At 48.7% G+C, this 15,402-nt stretch overlaps 2 protein-coding genes across 2 annotated transcripts; one reads left to right on the top strand and one right to left on the bottom strand.

The window, feature by feature from the left end:
• The first annotated feature begins 4,069 nt into the window (after positions 1–4,069).
• Positions 4,070–5,469, top strand: LOC101932783 (interferon-induced very large GTPase 1-like). The gene has a single exon (XM_065594190.1). It carries the CDS (start codon positions 4,197–4,199, stop codon positions 5,325–5,327), a length of 1,131 nt encoding a protein of 376 aa, XP_065450262.1. The 5' UTR covers positions 4,070–4,196; the 3' UTR covers positions 5,328–5,469.
• A 4,592-nt stretch (positions 5,470–10,061) lies between these two features.
• LOC135983302 (olfactory receptor 5AR1-like) lies at positions 10,062–11,067 on the bottom strand. Its single transcript, XM_065594191.1, has one exon. It carries the CDS (start codon positions 11,062–11,064, stop codon positions 10,102–10,104), a length of 963 nt encoding a protein of 320 aa, XP_065450263.1. The 5' UTR covers positions 11,065–11,067; the 3' UTR covers positions 10,062–10,101.
• Positions 11,068–15,402: the final 4,335 nt, after the last annotated feature.

Genomic DNA, 15,402 nt, shown 5'->3' with positions numbered 1-15,402 from the left:
CTCTGCGCCCCCGTGCCATGTTTTCAGGATTTACATAGACAGAGATCCACAAGGCATGTCCCTCCGCCAGGGCCGGTGCAAGGAAGTTTCGCACCCTAGGTGAAACTTCCACCTTGCGCCCCCACCCCACAGCCCTGTGGCAGCTCCCCCCCCTGCCCTGAGGCGCCCCCCCCCCACGGCAGCTCCCCACCCCCGGGGAGCCATGCAGCAGCTCCCCACCCCAGGTCATCTCTGCTCCACCTCCTCCCCGAGCACGCCGCCCCCGCTCTAATTTTCCTCCCCTCCCATGCTTGCGGCGCCAAACAGCGGCTCGGCTCCCCCCCCCCATTCCCCCCGCGGCGGGGCTCGGGTCCTGGGGGCGGGGCTTGCAGCAAGCCCCGCCCCCAGGAATCGGGCCCCGCTCTTGCTAAAGCCGGCCCTGGTGGGGGCGGTACCTGTAGGCAAGGGCAGCGCGCGGAGACCCCCTGCCCCTGCAAGGGGTTGCAGGGAGGGACGTGGTGGATGCTTCCAGGAGCAGCGCAGAGCCAGGGCAGGCAGGGAGCCTGTCTCAGCCCCGATTCGCCGCCGACTGGGACTTGGAGCCACCCAAGGTAAGTGCCACCCGGCCAGATCCCACACCCGAGCCTGCACCCCGAGCCTCTTCCTGCACCCCAACCCCAGCACTGAGCCCCTTCACACCCAAACTCCTTCCCAGATCCTGCACCCCACACCCAAGCCTGCACCCTGAGCCTCTTCCTGCACCCCAACCCCCAGGCCTGAGCCCCTTCACACCCAAACTCCTTCCCAGATCCTGCACCCCACACCCGAGCCCACAGCCCGAGCCTCTTCCTGCACCCCAACCCCAGCACTGAGCCCCCCCCACCCAAACTCCTTCCCAGATCCAGTACCCCACATCCCATCCTGCACCCCAAACCCCTCCTGCACCCCAGCTCTGAGCCCCCCCACACACCCAAACTCCCTCCCAGATCCCGCACCCCACATCCCGTCCTGCACCCTGAGCCCCTCCTGCACCCCAACCCCAGCCCTGAGCGCCCTCCTGCACCCTAGTCCCTTTCCCCAGGCTCAGCCCAGAGCCCCCTCCCACACTGCGAACCCCTCAGCCCTAACCCAGAGCCTGCACCCCGTGCCCCACCCCAGTGAAAGTGAGTGAGGGTGGGGGGGATGGAGTGAGCGGGGGCGAGGCCTCAGAGAAGGGGCAGGGCAGTGATGGGGTCTCAGTGAAGGGGTGGGGCAGGGGCAGGGCAAGGGTGTTTGGGTTTTTCTGATTAGACAGCTGGGAACCCTACAAAACCCCCTTCACAATTAACACCCCTCCCAAGCTCCCGTCAACCAACTGACCCCCCCAAATCCTCCCCTCTCCAACTGATCCCTCCTCCCAAGCTCCTCCCTCCCCCATCCCTGGCCCCATCCTGAATTCCCCCCTCTCTAGCCCCTGAGGGGCCCCCTGAGCTCAACCCCTCCCCCCTGCACCCCTGGAGTCAGTGATGTCGGTTTAACTGTCACCCCAGGAACATTTGAAGTTCCCCTCCCCCCAAGGGGCCACCTGCACCCTCGTTCGCGTCAGGGGATGGGGGTTCATTTGCATAGAGGAGGCTGGAGCAGCCAATCAGGGGCTGGGCTGGGTGCTGGGGGGCTATGAAGGGCTCCCCAGGGCTCAGGGCACGCAGACCCCTGGCTGGACTATGCCTGTGCTGGGAGCCTGGGCAACAATTATCTTCAAGTCACATTTTGATGGGTTTCTCTGCAACCATAACAGCTAGACTAAGGTGACCAGACAGCAAGGGTGAAAAATGGGGACAGGGGGTGGGGGGTAATAAGAGCCTATATAAGATAAAGCCCAAATATCGGGACTGTCCCTATAAAATCGGGACATCCGGTCACCCTAGCATTAGCATCGTGGAGCAGAGAGCCAGGCTAAGCATGCCGCTCCCTTGCAAATCTGTCAGAATGGCATCTATACCCTTGAGTCAAAGAACTGATTCTCCACTGACCCCTCGCAACAACCCGCAACCATCTCTCCTCAAACTCCCCCTCCCCTCACCCACACCTGTAACCTGTGACTGATCCCCCAAACTTCCTCCACCCCTCCCCAATTCACCCAATCTCCCTCCCTTCCACCCCACCCCTCTCCCATTGACCCCATCCCAAACAGCCCCTCCTTTCCCCCCCCCACTGACGTCCCCAGGGCTGCAGCTCTCTGATTGGACCACGACTTTTACTTGCACACTGGGTGCCAGTCTGACTTCTCTCCCTGTCCCCGAGCCAAAGCTGCCAAACGAGTAGGACTGAAGGGATTAATGCTGGGAGAGCTGGGTGTTTGGGAGGGATGTACCAGGGAGGGGTTTGCTGGGAGCGGATATTGGCAGGGCATGTTAGTTTCACTTCTGTTCCCCAGGCCCTGCTTCCTGGCTGCAGATAGAGAAGCCACTTCCTGACTGTCTCAATGGAATGGCCTAGCTCTTTCTCCAGGGTCCCATCCGAGGAGGGTGGCATGGAGGGGACAGGGAGAGACCTTCTGCTGGAAACCTTGGATGATCTGAGGAAGGATGATCTCAAGAGGTTCAAGCACAAGCCATTCCCTGGGGTCAGCTGGAGAAGGGGGATCCCGTGGATGTTACCGACCTGCTGATCAGTCACTATAGGGAGCGCTACGGAGTGGAGGTGGCTGTGAAGGTGCTGAGAGACATCAGGCAGAGACAGCTGGCGGAGAGACTCAGCAGAGCTGGTAAGGAACGAGCCAGGGAGAGACCAGCCTGTCCCTGATGCAGGAGTTTGCGGGCAGTGGGGGTGGATGAGACTGGGGGGGTTAAGAAATCTGTTTCCACTCTCCCCAACCCCTGTTCAGCATCTGCTCTCTAGTATTTGTGTGCGTGAGCTCTGCTTGACACCAACCTCAGTCTCTATCTGCAATACTTCTCCACTAGCAAGCACAAAGTGTGAGTGTAGAAGAGAAATTTTTAATGAATGGATGGAAGTCACCCAACTAATTAGGGAAAATGCTGCAAGCAGGATTCATAATCATAAAACTGTGAGCAGGACACACACCCCAGAGTGCGTGGGGCAGTGCCTTCCACCTCAAGTTCTTGAGTTTTACAACCAAAAGTTCCTTTTCTGTGCCCCTCTCTGGTCCCTCACCACACCCCACTCACTGTAGTTGTCCTTGGTCGGTGAGGCCCCAGGGTTCAGAGGTGCATCTGTGTGAGTTCACCTCCCACCGAAGGAAGAAGACACCTTGCTTGCTCTGCAATCTGAACACTTGCTCTGAACATGCCATTCCTTTCCACTCCGCTGGCCGGCCCACCAGCTGCCCTTCTGGCCACCTGCTCACCTGCTCGCCGCTCCTGCTGGCTGCCTGCTCGCCAGTCACCTTCTGCTGTCATCTGCCTCCCAACTCTTAGTGATTATCAGCTCTTAGTGGGGGTACCTGAAGAGCAGGCTGGGCAGAAATGCTGCCCCCCCCCTGCAGTGATTTCAGCTCTAGTGAACACTTAACAAAACAAAAAACTCCTAATAGAGCCTATCTAGCTCTATCATTGAACGGGGGGAGGAACAGGTTAAGCCAGACTGGGGGACAGATCCCCCAAGGACATCCCCCAATTTCTTGAATGGGTGAAGAGCATGTGGAATGCTGTAAAACATGAGAACTTTATCTTCAGCTTTAGAAACAGTCTTGTTGCTGACGCCTATAACCAGTTGTCTGTAAATTATGCAGAATGGGAATGGGATTTCCGCAAGATGATGCACCTCTGGGTATCTGAAAAGGAAACTTTCATCCAAAATCAGCCACCAGATAAACTAGACACCAATGTTTTAACCAAACTAAAGAATGAGGCACAGGACAAACTGAGGCAAGAAGCAGAAAAGATTTTGGATCATTTAAAACAATATTTTGAAAGTGGAGCAGCAAATCTGCACCTGATAGAAAAGTACAAAGAAGATTTTAGGAGAAGTGCAGATGGTCTGAGGAATGAACTGGAGAGTTATTCATTCAGCAAGTTGAAAGAAGCGATTGAAATTAGAAAAGGCCGACATAAAACAGATGCTGTCCTGTCACAGTACAAGAGAAGAATTGAAGAGAAAGTTGACAGGCTTCTGAAACATTGCAGGAAAAGCAAATGCAAGCTAAATAATGATGAACAGGAGAAAGAATTTGAAACCATGTGGAGAGAAACATTGCAGCTCGGGCATTTCAGAAGATGCATGAAGAATTCATTACAGAAAATGACCCTCTGCAGCATCTGGGGAAACTGAAACCTCAGTATCTCTCCACGTTCAAAGCTCTGTACTTAGAGAAGGACGAGGGTCAAAACAGGGCCTACGATTTCTGTGATCAGTGTCTCAGACCTGCCCCGGTGGACTATGTGAACAAGACAGAAATCGTGGATGACATTCTCAGCAGTGAACAGTGTGCTGAATACAGCACCCGGAGCTTTTTCCAATTCTTTGTTCTGAAGAAGCTTTTGGAAGAAAATGAATTTAACAGTTATTTGCAATACACAAGGAATTATGTAGATTTTATCAAAACCCAGATACAGAAACACGTGTTAACACATTACAGAGAGAAGGCAAGTCTGGGAGATTTGGAGAAAAGGATTGTCTCCCCAATAATTAATAAGCTCAGTGATGTTCTGAAAAACTCCAAATATTTGAAGACTAAGACAGTCTCTGCCTTTTTAGACAACTTTTGTGAAAAGCTGCAGCAGGATCTAGTCATTCCCAGGGACAGCTTAGAAGTGATACTGTTTAAAAACACAGCACGTGCAGACCAATTTTCAGCTTTTATAGAACAGTTTATTCCTGATCTGGAAAAACAAGTTTTAGCCACTTTTGAAAATCTGGATATTGAGTCAAAACTCTCAAAACTTGCAGTGAAGCCCCAGGATGAGATCTTCAAGCGAGTGTTTGGCTGTGGGAAGCAGTGTCCGTTCTGTAAAGTCCCCTGTGACGCAGGAACCCCTGCACATACAGAGCATAGAGCATCAGTGCATCGACCTAGAGGATTAGGGGAAAGCCAGGAGAATATAACAAGGAGACTTGCCTATGATATATGCTCCTCTTCTGTGGCTTCCAATAACACATTTAGATGTACAGAGACAAAAGGGGAGTTTCATCCTTATAAAGATTATCAGAAATATTTTCCGGACTGGCGCATCCAGCCAGATTCCAGCATCACGGCTTCCGATTACTGGAAGTTTGTTTTCAAGGAATTCAATCACCAGTTTGCTGAGGCGTTTGATGCTCTCCCTGCCGATCTCCCTGGTGACTGGTATAAAATAACCAAAGAGCAGGCCCTGGAGAGCCTAAAGGAAGCCTTTACAGTGAAGTAAAAAACAGGCTGAGAAACTCTGTTGTGAGCGGAAAGTTACAGCAGTGAATTTTCTTTACATGTGGCATGTGAAAAAAATCCCTTATCTTCTAAATATGAAATGTTGTTTCTCTTTTAGTATAAGACACAGGTTGCAGCTTCCAAACAGATAAAGAAGCAATGCTTTTTCACATCACATAGAATTTATGGTAAAATTAAAGATGAGGGAAAGACCCATATGTGGAGTTTCTGCATCTTTGTCTTAAGGAGCAAATGACCAAAATCCCAAATTTGTCCTCACCACTGCATTTTACTGGTGCAGTGGTTAGGACAAATAACCTGCACTTTTGCGGCTAATCTGACACCAAACAGCCTGGCCCTGATTCTCACCTTCCATGGGAAAACACATGGGAGGGAAAAAACATTTCAGCAACAACAACAAGGGAGGTTTGCAGTGTAACGTAATGGGGAAGGGAGGGATGCAGGCAGCAAACCCAACAGACCCTGAGGATTCAAAGGGAATCCCCACAAGCCCATCCCATCCCTGAGAATGGTCTTTCCATCTGCCCTGCGCTCTGCCCCGCACATCCCCCTCACCGAGGGCAGTAAGGCTGAGGCGCCATGGTGCTATTGGCTACTCCCTCTGTGATTGCCGGCCACCCTCTGCATAGGGGTGCTGTGGGGATGGGGGGATGGGCGAGGAAGGGAAGTGGCGGATGCTGCCCCATCCAAGAGATTAAAAAACAGACTAGAAATGTCACTTTTGGGCCAGGCATGCAACGCCCTTACACCCCGCTTGGTGCCATTTCTCTGTCTGTCTCTCTGTCTGTAATGGGATAATTTTTCAATGTCTCATCTGATCAATTCCAGAATTCCAGGCAGTGAAATGGCCATAACCCTTTTGATTTTAGAGGAAATCAGTAAACCACAATGGGCAAAATGGGGGACACATGAAGCTCCTGGCATCCATTTAGCAGAGCCACATCTTCAAGCACCTCTGCAGTTGCCTATAGATCAAAGAACTAGCTTATGGCTGGATTAATGCCTCCAGCATAGCAACACTGCCAGCTCAGCTCTGCCCATCCTCCCAGTGGAGTGTAAGATGTTGGCCACCTGAATGGCTGATGTCCCAGAAAAAAAACAATATGGAGGAGGGATGGAAGAAGTCCTGTTTATTTGCATGGTAAAATGGGCTGGAGAGCTGAAGTGGACTGTTTGTGACTCCCTGGTAAGACTAGAACAGTGATCCAGGAGTTCACATTTGTTACTGGTTGGTGAAATCTAATTACAGACCACATCACCGGCTTGGGGTGGCTGCCCTGTTTTCTGACAGTCTGACCTGAGATTGGCACTCACAGTTGTGAGTCACTCCAGACAGCATGAAATTGGGGGAACCTGGTGAGGGGCAAGGGGACACCCAGAACCCCCAGCATGGGGGGGGAAGGTGGGAATGGGAGGGAGGCAGAGCTCCTGGCCTGAGAGAGAAGGGAGAGGGATTAATGAGGGGCACACACAACTCCTTGTGTGTGGGGGGGGGGGGGAGACTAGGGAACCCTAGTATGGGAGGGAAATAGGGGAATGGGAGCACATTGAGAACCCCTGCCATGGGGGGAGAATTGGGGACCCAAGCACTGGGAGAGTGAGGAATAGGGGACACAAAGCCCCTGGTATGGGGGGAATGGGAGGCACACAATGCTGCTGGCATTGGAGGGGAAAACGAGGTCCCTAGGATGGGAGGATGAGGGAGTTTGGGGGGCACACAGAGCCCCTGCAATTGAGGGGCATGGGATGGTGACGCACAGGAAGGTTGTGGGCGGGAATGGAGGGATGTGAGAATCCTCTGGTGTGTGCAATAAGTTCACCCGCCAGCAGCAACCGAGTGTGTGACCCCCTAGGACACACACACTAAACCCAGAACATAAAGTTAGCAACATCAGCCTTATCCACAGGCCTGAGCCGGGGTGACTGAATGGCAGAATGTCCTCGGCCGCGCAGGATGACCGTTGAAGAAGTGACACAAATGAAGAAGGGGGTGGGGCAGGCTCGTCTGAGCCAGAGACAGAGCTTTCCCGGAGCCATCCAGTGCTGAGGAATGAACTCCCCCAGGATCTAAAACGCCCATCGGTTCTAAAATCCAGCACCAACCCCACCAGCTTTTGTTTGAACTGTAAGATGGATTGTTGCTGTCACTGATACAAGCACCCAGCGCAACAGACTTAAAAAATTCACATGAATGTTACACTTGCTCACCCAAAATCTTACAGCCTTAGTTTTTTTCCTCAGGGTCACGCTACTACTGCTTCTCTGGCTGTATCTGGGGCTCCTTTGCTCCTTCTCTGTGTCCTTCTGTCTGGGCTGCTCCCCGCTCACCCACAGCCCCGGCGCTCAGTGCCCCAGGCCCTGCGTTTGCTATCTCAGTCTCCAGGAGAAGAAAGGGGGCCTTATCCAGCAGTGCAAAAGAGAAAACCCATCACTCCATTTTATTTTTGCTGATTTGACTCAGAAAGAGCCCAGTTGAGAACAAACCCCCACAAACCTTTTAGCATAAGCCACCAAACTGCCATGAGATATTTATATCATCTTGCTATCAATGATACAGGAAGGGCTGTGGGTGACTAGATAGAAGGTTCAATAGAATCAGGAGCCTATCAGTGGACTAGGGGTGTTGAAATGCCTGAGTTGTGTAGGGGTGTTCATCCGGGCACATCGTTTATTGTAGGTACAACCCTAGCAGGATTGTAGAGGCTGCTTGCTTAAAGGAAACAGCACTGGAAAATCAGGAAGCTGAATCACCGTCCTAGTATCGTCCTGTCCCATTTGGGGGGCTGGCATTTAAAGGAGACTTCAATATTTTTGACCCGTAGAAGTCCTAAAAGACTTTCCTTCCAGAGGTAGGGGCATTAGCCCCAGTATGTTTTGAATAAAGTTCTACATAAAAAAAAATTATCTAGCTCCCTAATTTATACTCATCTGTTTTTCTTTCTCCTGCCTCCTAAATTTGGCTGGACAATATCTTTAGCAGTGCGGCCATCCCTTGTGCTTATGTTTACACAATATTTGGAGGCTGTCTTAAAGCCTCAACTCCTGGAGGCATTTGAAGATATTAGACTCTCCACTTTCATCTAAAAAACAATGTTTCTAGCCCTCATGGTTCCGAAGAAACCGGAGTGTAGTCTAAATGTTGAAAAAAACAAAAAACACCCAAAAGGCAAATAAAAAACCAAAACATTTACTCTTCATATAAAATCTCAAGGTTTTTCTCCCCCTCCCCCCAATCAATCTAATGATTATGGGGGCCTGGTTCATGATTTGTGCATATTTGGAGTTGACAACACTATATTAGCAAAAAATGGCCTTTCTGTCCTCCTCGTAGAAACAGGTGGGATATAGTCATAGGGAAAAGAATGTGTGTCCATAATAGCTGCAAAGTCCTCTGGGATCCTTACGAGAACAAAATATGAAAACCAAATAGGTGGGAACTCTCGCTATCAAAATGAGCAGCAGCTAAGGGATAGGTCAGTGTTACCAGTGGGTTCATTTTCTTATCATAAGGCACTTTGCAGGATAGTTTCAAATAGTTCCAGAGATCAGATAGTCAGTGGGAATAAAGCGCTTACTTAAAGTTAAGCACATGCTTAAAGACTTAGCTGGATAGGGATGAATGTGAACACTCACTTAATGCCTTAATGAACAGGGACCTCCACCTGTATGAGTAGAGCCCTACCAAATTCATGGGGTTTTACCATAGACCATGAAATCTGGCTACTGTAGGAGAGTCGCGGTGTTGCGTACCCCTGTGTGTGTACGTCTCAGCTTCTGCAGGTAACCGAGACAACACCCCACGATCGAAGAAATCGACAACCATGGATTAGCTGAGCAACGAAGGCACCCGAGCCCTGGTTTATTGTAGTGAAGCACAATGAGAAGCGTCCTGTATCTTACAAGACCCTTCAAATTTGAGCACTCCGATACAATGGAACGGCTGGCTTAATCACTGGACGGACCTGCCAGCATCCCCTGGGCCGAACAAGTTACTTTATTGTAATCATTATTTATACCCTACTACCAATAGGGCTTGTACTGCCCCCTGATGCGTTGCCCTCTGATGAGGTCATGTACCACCCTCTGATATCACCTAAGCCTACCCGTCTCCATGTATGGGGTGGTATAACCAAAACATCTCTATTCATCATGTCACGACACCTAGGAGGTCAGCAGGTTCTGGTTCTCTCTCTGGTGTCCGGATGTTCTAGCGCTTGATGTCCCAGGTGCTCCTAGTGCTAAGTACAGGAGCCTGTGATTCCATCCTAGCGGTGTTTGCTTTGCAGCCTCAGCTCCTTTCCTGCCAGTGGCTGTACTTTTCCACACACGCACAGTCTGACCGAGATGCTGGCGGAGTTATGCTGCACCTGTGAGCAGTGCTTGCTTCTAGCCACAACTCTTGCTCAGGCTGCAGGCCCCATACTGGGCCCCTTGTTTCAGGCTCTCTTCCTACTACACCAGTTAGGACCCTCATGAAGGCGCCAGATCTGCCCCAGTGCCCAGCATCGAGCAGTTACCATTGAGATCAATGATTCTGGGCTCTGAATTTAAGGCCCTGACTGGCAGCTGAGCACTTTGGAAAATTGGACGACTTGCTGAAGTGCTGAACTAGTAACTGGTGGGTGGATGCAGAACTGTTTGGAAAATCTGACCGTTAGTGTCTTTTGATGCAACACAAACACATTTGGTGATTCACGGAACTCAAGATAACGACACAGAGAAGTCACTCCTCCATCTTACTCCCATTTATTTATTCAAAATAAAGTCTCCACCTTTACATTCACTGAGAAAAAAAACCTTCCTATCATCCTCCTAAAAGCCTCTTTCACCTCCTTGTTCCTCAGGCTGTAGATCAGGGGGTTCAGCATGGGGATCAACAGGGTATAAAACACAGAGATGATTTTGTCTTGGTTCATGGAGTACTTTGAACTGGGCCGTAAATACATAAAAATGACCGTTCCGTAGAAGATGGTGATGGTCGTCAGGTGGGAGGTGCAGGTGGAGAAGGCTTTCTGCCTGCCCTCCGTGGAGTTGATCCTTAGAATAGCTACCACAATGTATACATAGGAGATGACAATGGTCAGGAGAGTAGATGATATAATTACAATAGAAAAGGTGAAGTGAACAATTTCTGTGATGTGGGTGTCAGAGCAGGCCAGTTTCAGGATGGGGGGCACATCACAGAAGAAATGGTTGATGATGTTTGATCCACAGAAGGACAAACGGAATATAAATATAGTCTGAACTGTTGCATTTACCCAGCTGGCTAGGTACGACCCCAGCACCAGCAGCACGCAGAACCGCTTGGACATGATGACAGTGTACAGCAATGGGCTGCAGATGGCTGTGAAGCGATCATACGCCATCACCCCCAACAGGCAGCACTCACAGGACACAGCAATGCAGAAGAAGTAGAACTGCAGAGCGCACCCAGTGAATGTAATTGCTTTGCTCTCCACTGCAAAGGCCATCAGTGTCTGGGGAGCGATGACGGTGGAGTAGCCGACATCTAAGAGGGCCAGGTTACTGAGGAAAAAGTACATGGGGGTGTGAAGCCGGGACTCAATCCTGACTAAAGTGACCATCCCGAGATTCCCCACCAGAATGAGCAGGTAGATCAACAGAAACACCACAAAGAGCATGACTCTCAGGTGCTGGTTGTCCGTGAATCCCAACAAGATGAAGTCCGTCACGGTGGTGTGATTCCCCTTCAACATTTATCCCAGATGTGCTGTTCCCCACAAGGGAGAAAGCGAGCATTACATGGAAAGAAGAGACAAATAAAGGCTGAGTATCAATTCCTTGGGGTCATTCTGATCATATACCATGTGGTTCTTTGGTGAAATCTAACAGAGGTTTAAGACTCCATTATGGGTTTTGAACTAACAGCCATGGGTCTCTTAGCTCAGGCGGTAGGAAAAAGAAAGAACTTTCTCCCAGCAGAGAGCTGGCCGGCCACAAAATGTCTGTACCTACTGTGGGCAGATTTGTGGTTCCAGGATCGGATTCCTGAGTCATCTCAGGGCCCATATGTAAATCCGTGGTAGAGGTCAGCCTCGAATCGAGGGATCGCCAATGAATGATCGGGCGGTAGAAGCTTATATTCTACTAGATAGCAAAAAGAACGAGGAGTACTTGTGGCACCTTAGAGACTAACACATTTATTTGAGATAAGGTGCCACAAGTACTCCTTGTTCTTTTTGCTGATGCAGACTAACATGGCTACCCCTCTGAAACCATTCTACTAGATCGGGGTCGGCAACCTTTCAGAAGTGGTGTGCTGAGTCTTCATTTATTCACTCTAATTTAAGGGTCCGCATGCCAATAATACATGTTAACGTTTTTAGAAGGTCTCTTTCTATAAATCTATAATATATAACTAAACTATTGTTGTATGTAAAATAAATGTGGTTTTTAAAATGTTTAAGAAGCTTCATTTAAAATTAAATTAAAATGCAGAGCCCCCCCGGACTGGTGGCCAGGACCTGGGCAGTGTGAGTGCCACTGAAAATCAGCTCGCGTGCCGCCTTCGGCACACGGGCCATAGGTTGCCTACCCCTGTACTAGAGAGAAGTCCCATATTCAGTGCTGACTGTCAAGAGCTCATCCAGTGCTGTTTCATTACAATATAATGTTTTATGACTAGATTCACGTACAGTTACCCAGGTTGATTCATTCCACCCCTGGCCAGTGGTACTCTGTGCACAGCAAGCTATTAAGGTGAGGATATAGGACATAGGTGCTCATCCACTTCCTTTTATGGGGCCAGGCTAGTAGTTTCATACAATAAGGTACGTGGCAGGCAGGCAGAATTGTAGGAAAGGGATCCGTAGTCACCATACTGAGTTGCCAGAGTGACTCGATGAGCTTCTAGAGTATGTGTACCAGTAGCCTGGCCCCTTGTTTGTACTTCAGAGCGTCTGATGTCAAACACAATTAACTCCCTCCTAAAATTTTACCCTATTTCTCCTGTTCCGCTCCTTCTACCGGGGGCCCGACCTATCAGGCTATAGAATCATTCTCGAACTCTTTTTGGCCAATTGTCCGTTTAAGTATTTGTATGCAGTGGAACAGCTTCATTTGGAGAAACTGGAGGAGCCCTGATCAGAATACCCCATAGCCCAGTGGTTGGGGCACTCTCTAAAGAGATGAGAGACCAACGTTTAAATGTTTTATCCCCACAAAACTGGTGGGGGGGGAGGGATTGAACTTGGGTCTCCCACACCCTGGATGACTGCTCTTACCACCAGAATAAAAGTTAGAAGGTTGGTGATGCCAGCATGAGCACCAACACTTCCTTCCCTTGCATTTCTCAAAAGAAGCAACTTAGGTGCCGTTCTACAGGACTGTCCTCCTGCCCATTGATCACAAGCAGTCGGGACTCAGGTGCTGAACTCCTGAGGGACAGCGCTTAGGGCATTCTCCCATTGGCGAGCTCCCCACTCAGCATGCTGGCTTTTATGGACCCCATTCCTAGTCAGCTTTCTCTCCTCCCCCTCCCCCCATGGCATAGGGAGCCCAGGGTCCTAACTCAGGTTTTGTGAATCCTGGAAATTTTCTAGGGACCTAAAAGTTAGGCAGTATAACACTGAGCATTCCAATGCCTAAGTCCCTTGGTGAATCTGGCGTTACACATTTTCTTTATTGGTTTAAATTAGAGCTCATTAGAAAAGGAAATTTCCATTCCATGGTTAAATCCAAATTCTGAAATTCCAAATACGAATGAAATGTTGACATTTCAAACTTTGCCCTGGAATGGAAATTCCAAACAAGAATTTCAGTTCAGAAACATTGAAAAGATATTTTTTCTGTAATTTTAAAACAATAATGTAAAGTAATATATTTAATATAATATAGACGATTACATTAAAGTTTTAATATAATATAAAAGTAAATATGAAATAAAACAATACGATAGACTCAAAATGAAACATTTTTACCTTATCAGAGCAAAACATTTGGACATTATCAAAACAAAATGAGAAAGTAAGACATATTCTGGTTAGACATCTTCCCATCCAAAATGTAATCAAAATCAATGCATTCCTGCAAAATGTTATTTTTTTGTCAATTTTGCATTTTCTGACAGAATTGTTCCATCAAAATTGTTTTGACCATCGCTAGTTTTGGTGTTTCTAAAGATTGTTTTTCAGGATATATATCAATGGGGAAGGAGTTAGACTGATGGCTTTTGAAAGTGCATCTCCTACGCCATGCACCAGAACACGCACTGGCTGTGACAATGGGAGGTTTCCCTAAAACACTGCTCCCCTCTTTCAGCAGTCTGCGCGTGTGACTAGTCCCACATCTAGAGGATATAAATCTAGGAACTAGATGGGGGGGAGTGGGAGTTGCTGATTCGGCTGTGGATAAAGAACGATGAGTCAGATGCTCAGGTAGCATGAATGGGAATCGACTTCCGTGGATCTACATTGACCGACACCAGCTGAGGATCCAGTGTTCTTAGAATATCTACCTCCAGAATAGTCCATCACCTGCACCGCATCACTGCACATAATTAATGAAACAATCCACATCCTTGATCTCCCCCAGACACACGTGGCAAATATACCGATTGGACACATTTCTTTACAATCAAAATACATTTTCAAAAAAATAGAAATAAAAGTTTTAATACTCTGAGACGCCCTCTATTTTGCAGTATGTTATTCTTACCTAAGTAATCGCTTCCCTTTCTCAGAATGCGAGCGACATGGGCATCATTTCCCTTGTCACTGCTTATTCTGCAACAGAAAAAAACAATATAAATGTGCTGTTCAGATAATCAGGACTCTGATTTCAGTGAGTCTGATCTCCACGTGAATTAGCTCTAAATGACAATTGTATCCACATGTCGGAACCAAAGGAGAAAATTTATACCATCTCCTTTGGCGCTTAAACGACAAACCTACAAGAGGGAGATGTCTGATGTTCTTGATCCCAAAGGGGATTGTTTTTGGAGGTCGGAGGGGTTGTTTATATTTGTTTTGGTGGCATATTGGGACAGAATCCTTGGAGTACTGCCGAGTCTGAACATGAGGCCAGGCACAGGTGGGATTATTAGAACATCTTTCATGTCCCCTGGGAATAACTCCACATAATTGTGTTGCCTACAAAACCTGTGCAAACTCCCTGGGGATTCTTTTATCTCTTTTTTCAAAGTGAACCAGCTATTTTTCTCAGGCAGGAACCTGAACAATCCCTCCAGTGGCTAGAACACTAGCCTGATACTCAGGAGACAAGGTCATTTCCTTTCTCCATCACAGTCTTCCTGTGTGACATAGGGCAAACCACTTAATCTTTCTGTTCCTGCAAACTGGGGATATTAACGCTTCCCTACCTCACAAGGATGTTGTGAGGATAAATATATTAAAGCTTCTGAGATACTCTGGTGATGGGGCCATATAAATAGAGCTGAGCCAATAACTGATTTTTCACTCGTACACCTTGCAGGCTTCCCGTTCTCAACTTGAGAGAGAGACAAGGTGGGTGAGGTAATAGCTTTTATTGGACCAACTTCTGTTGGTGAGAGAGAGACCAGCTTTTGAGCATACACAGAGCTCTTCCTCAGGCCCTGGAAGGAACCAAACCCCTTTCCCACCACCGCCGGGAGGCAATGTAAATATTTATTAAAAAAAAAACACAGTACTACCTGGATCTTACCATTATTAGCCTCCAGTCCTTCCTCGGAACTGAAAATGTTGTCTGAGCTGGTCAGGTATCGCCAGCTTCCCCAGGGCAGTAACTATTCGCTTTGGCATTGGCCTGGCTTTCCTAAATCGAGGCTTGTGGCACTCGAGGGTTGGGGTGATCTCATCACACATTCTGAAGTTCTGAAGCCATCGTTCGTCATCCCAGTTATCCAAAATCATGCAATCTCACGACACCATGCTGGTTCTCCTGGACCAAAAATGGCAGTCCATCCATGGGCATACCTGGGCAATACCGGCAGTCACCATATCTGTTCCATGGGGCCAGAGGAGCTTGTCAGTCACCCATCATGGTCAGCCATCTTCGTCATGTCAGAAAGTTCTGTCCAGATTCCACCCAGCATC

The sequence above is a fragment of the Chrysemys picta genome, chromosome 4, assembly GCF_011386835.1.
Source record: "Chrysemys picta bellii isolate R12L10 chromosome 4, ASM1138683v2, whole genome shotgun sequence".
Taxonomy (NCBI): Eukaryota; Metazoa; Chordata; order Testudines; family Emydidae; genus Chrysemys; species Chrysemys picta.
This window is presented reverse-complemented; position numbering and strand designations above follow the sequence as displayed.

Coding starts and splice junctions, on each gene's coding strand:
- LOC135983302 (XM_065594191.1), bottom strand. CDS start 11,064: ATGTTGAAGGGGAATCACACCACCGTGACGGACTTCATCTTGTTGGGA.
- LOC101932783 (XM_065594190.1), top strand. CDS start 4,197: ATGCATGAAGAATTCATTACAGAAAATGACCCTCTGCAGCATCTGGGG.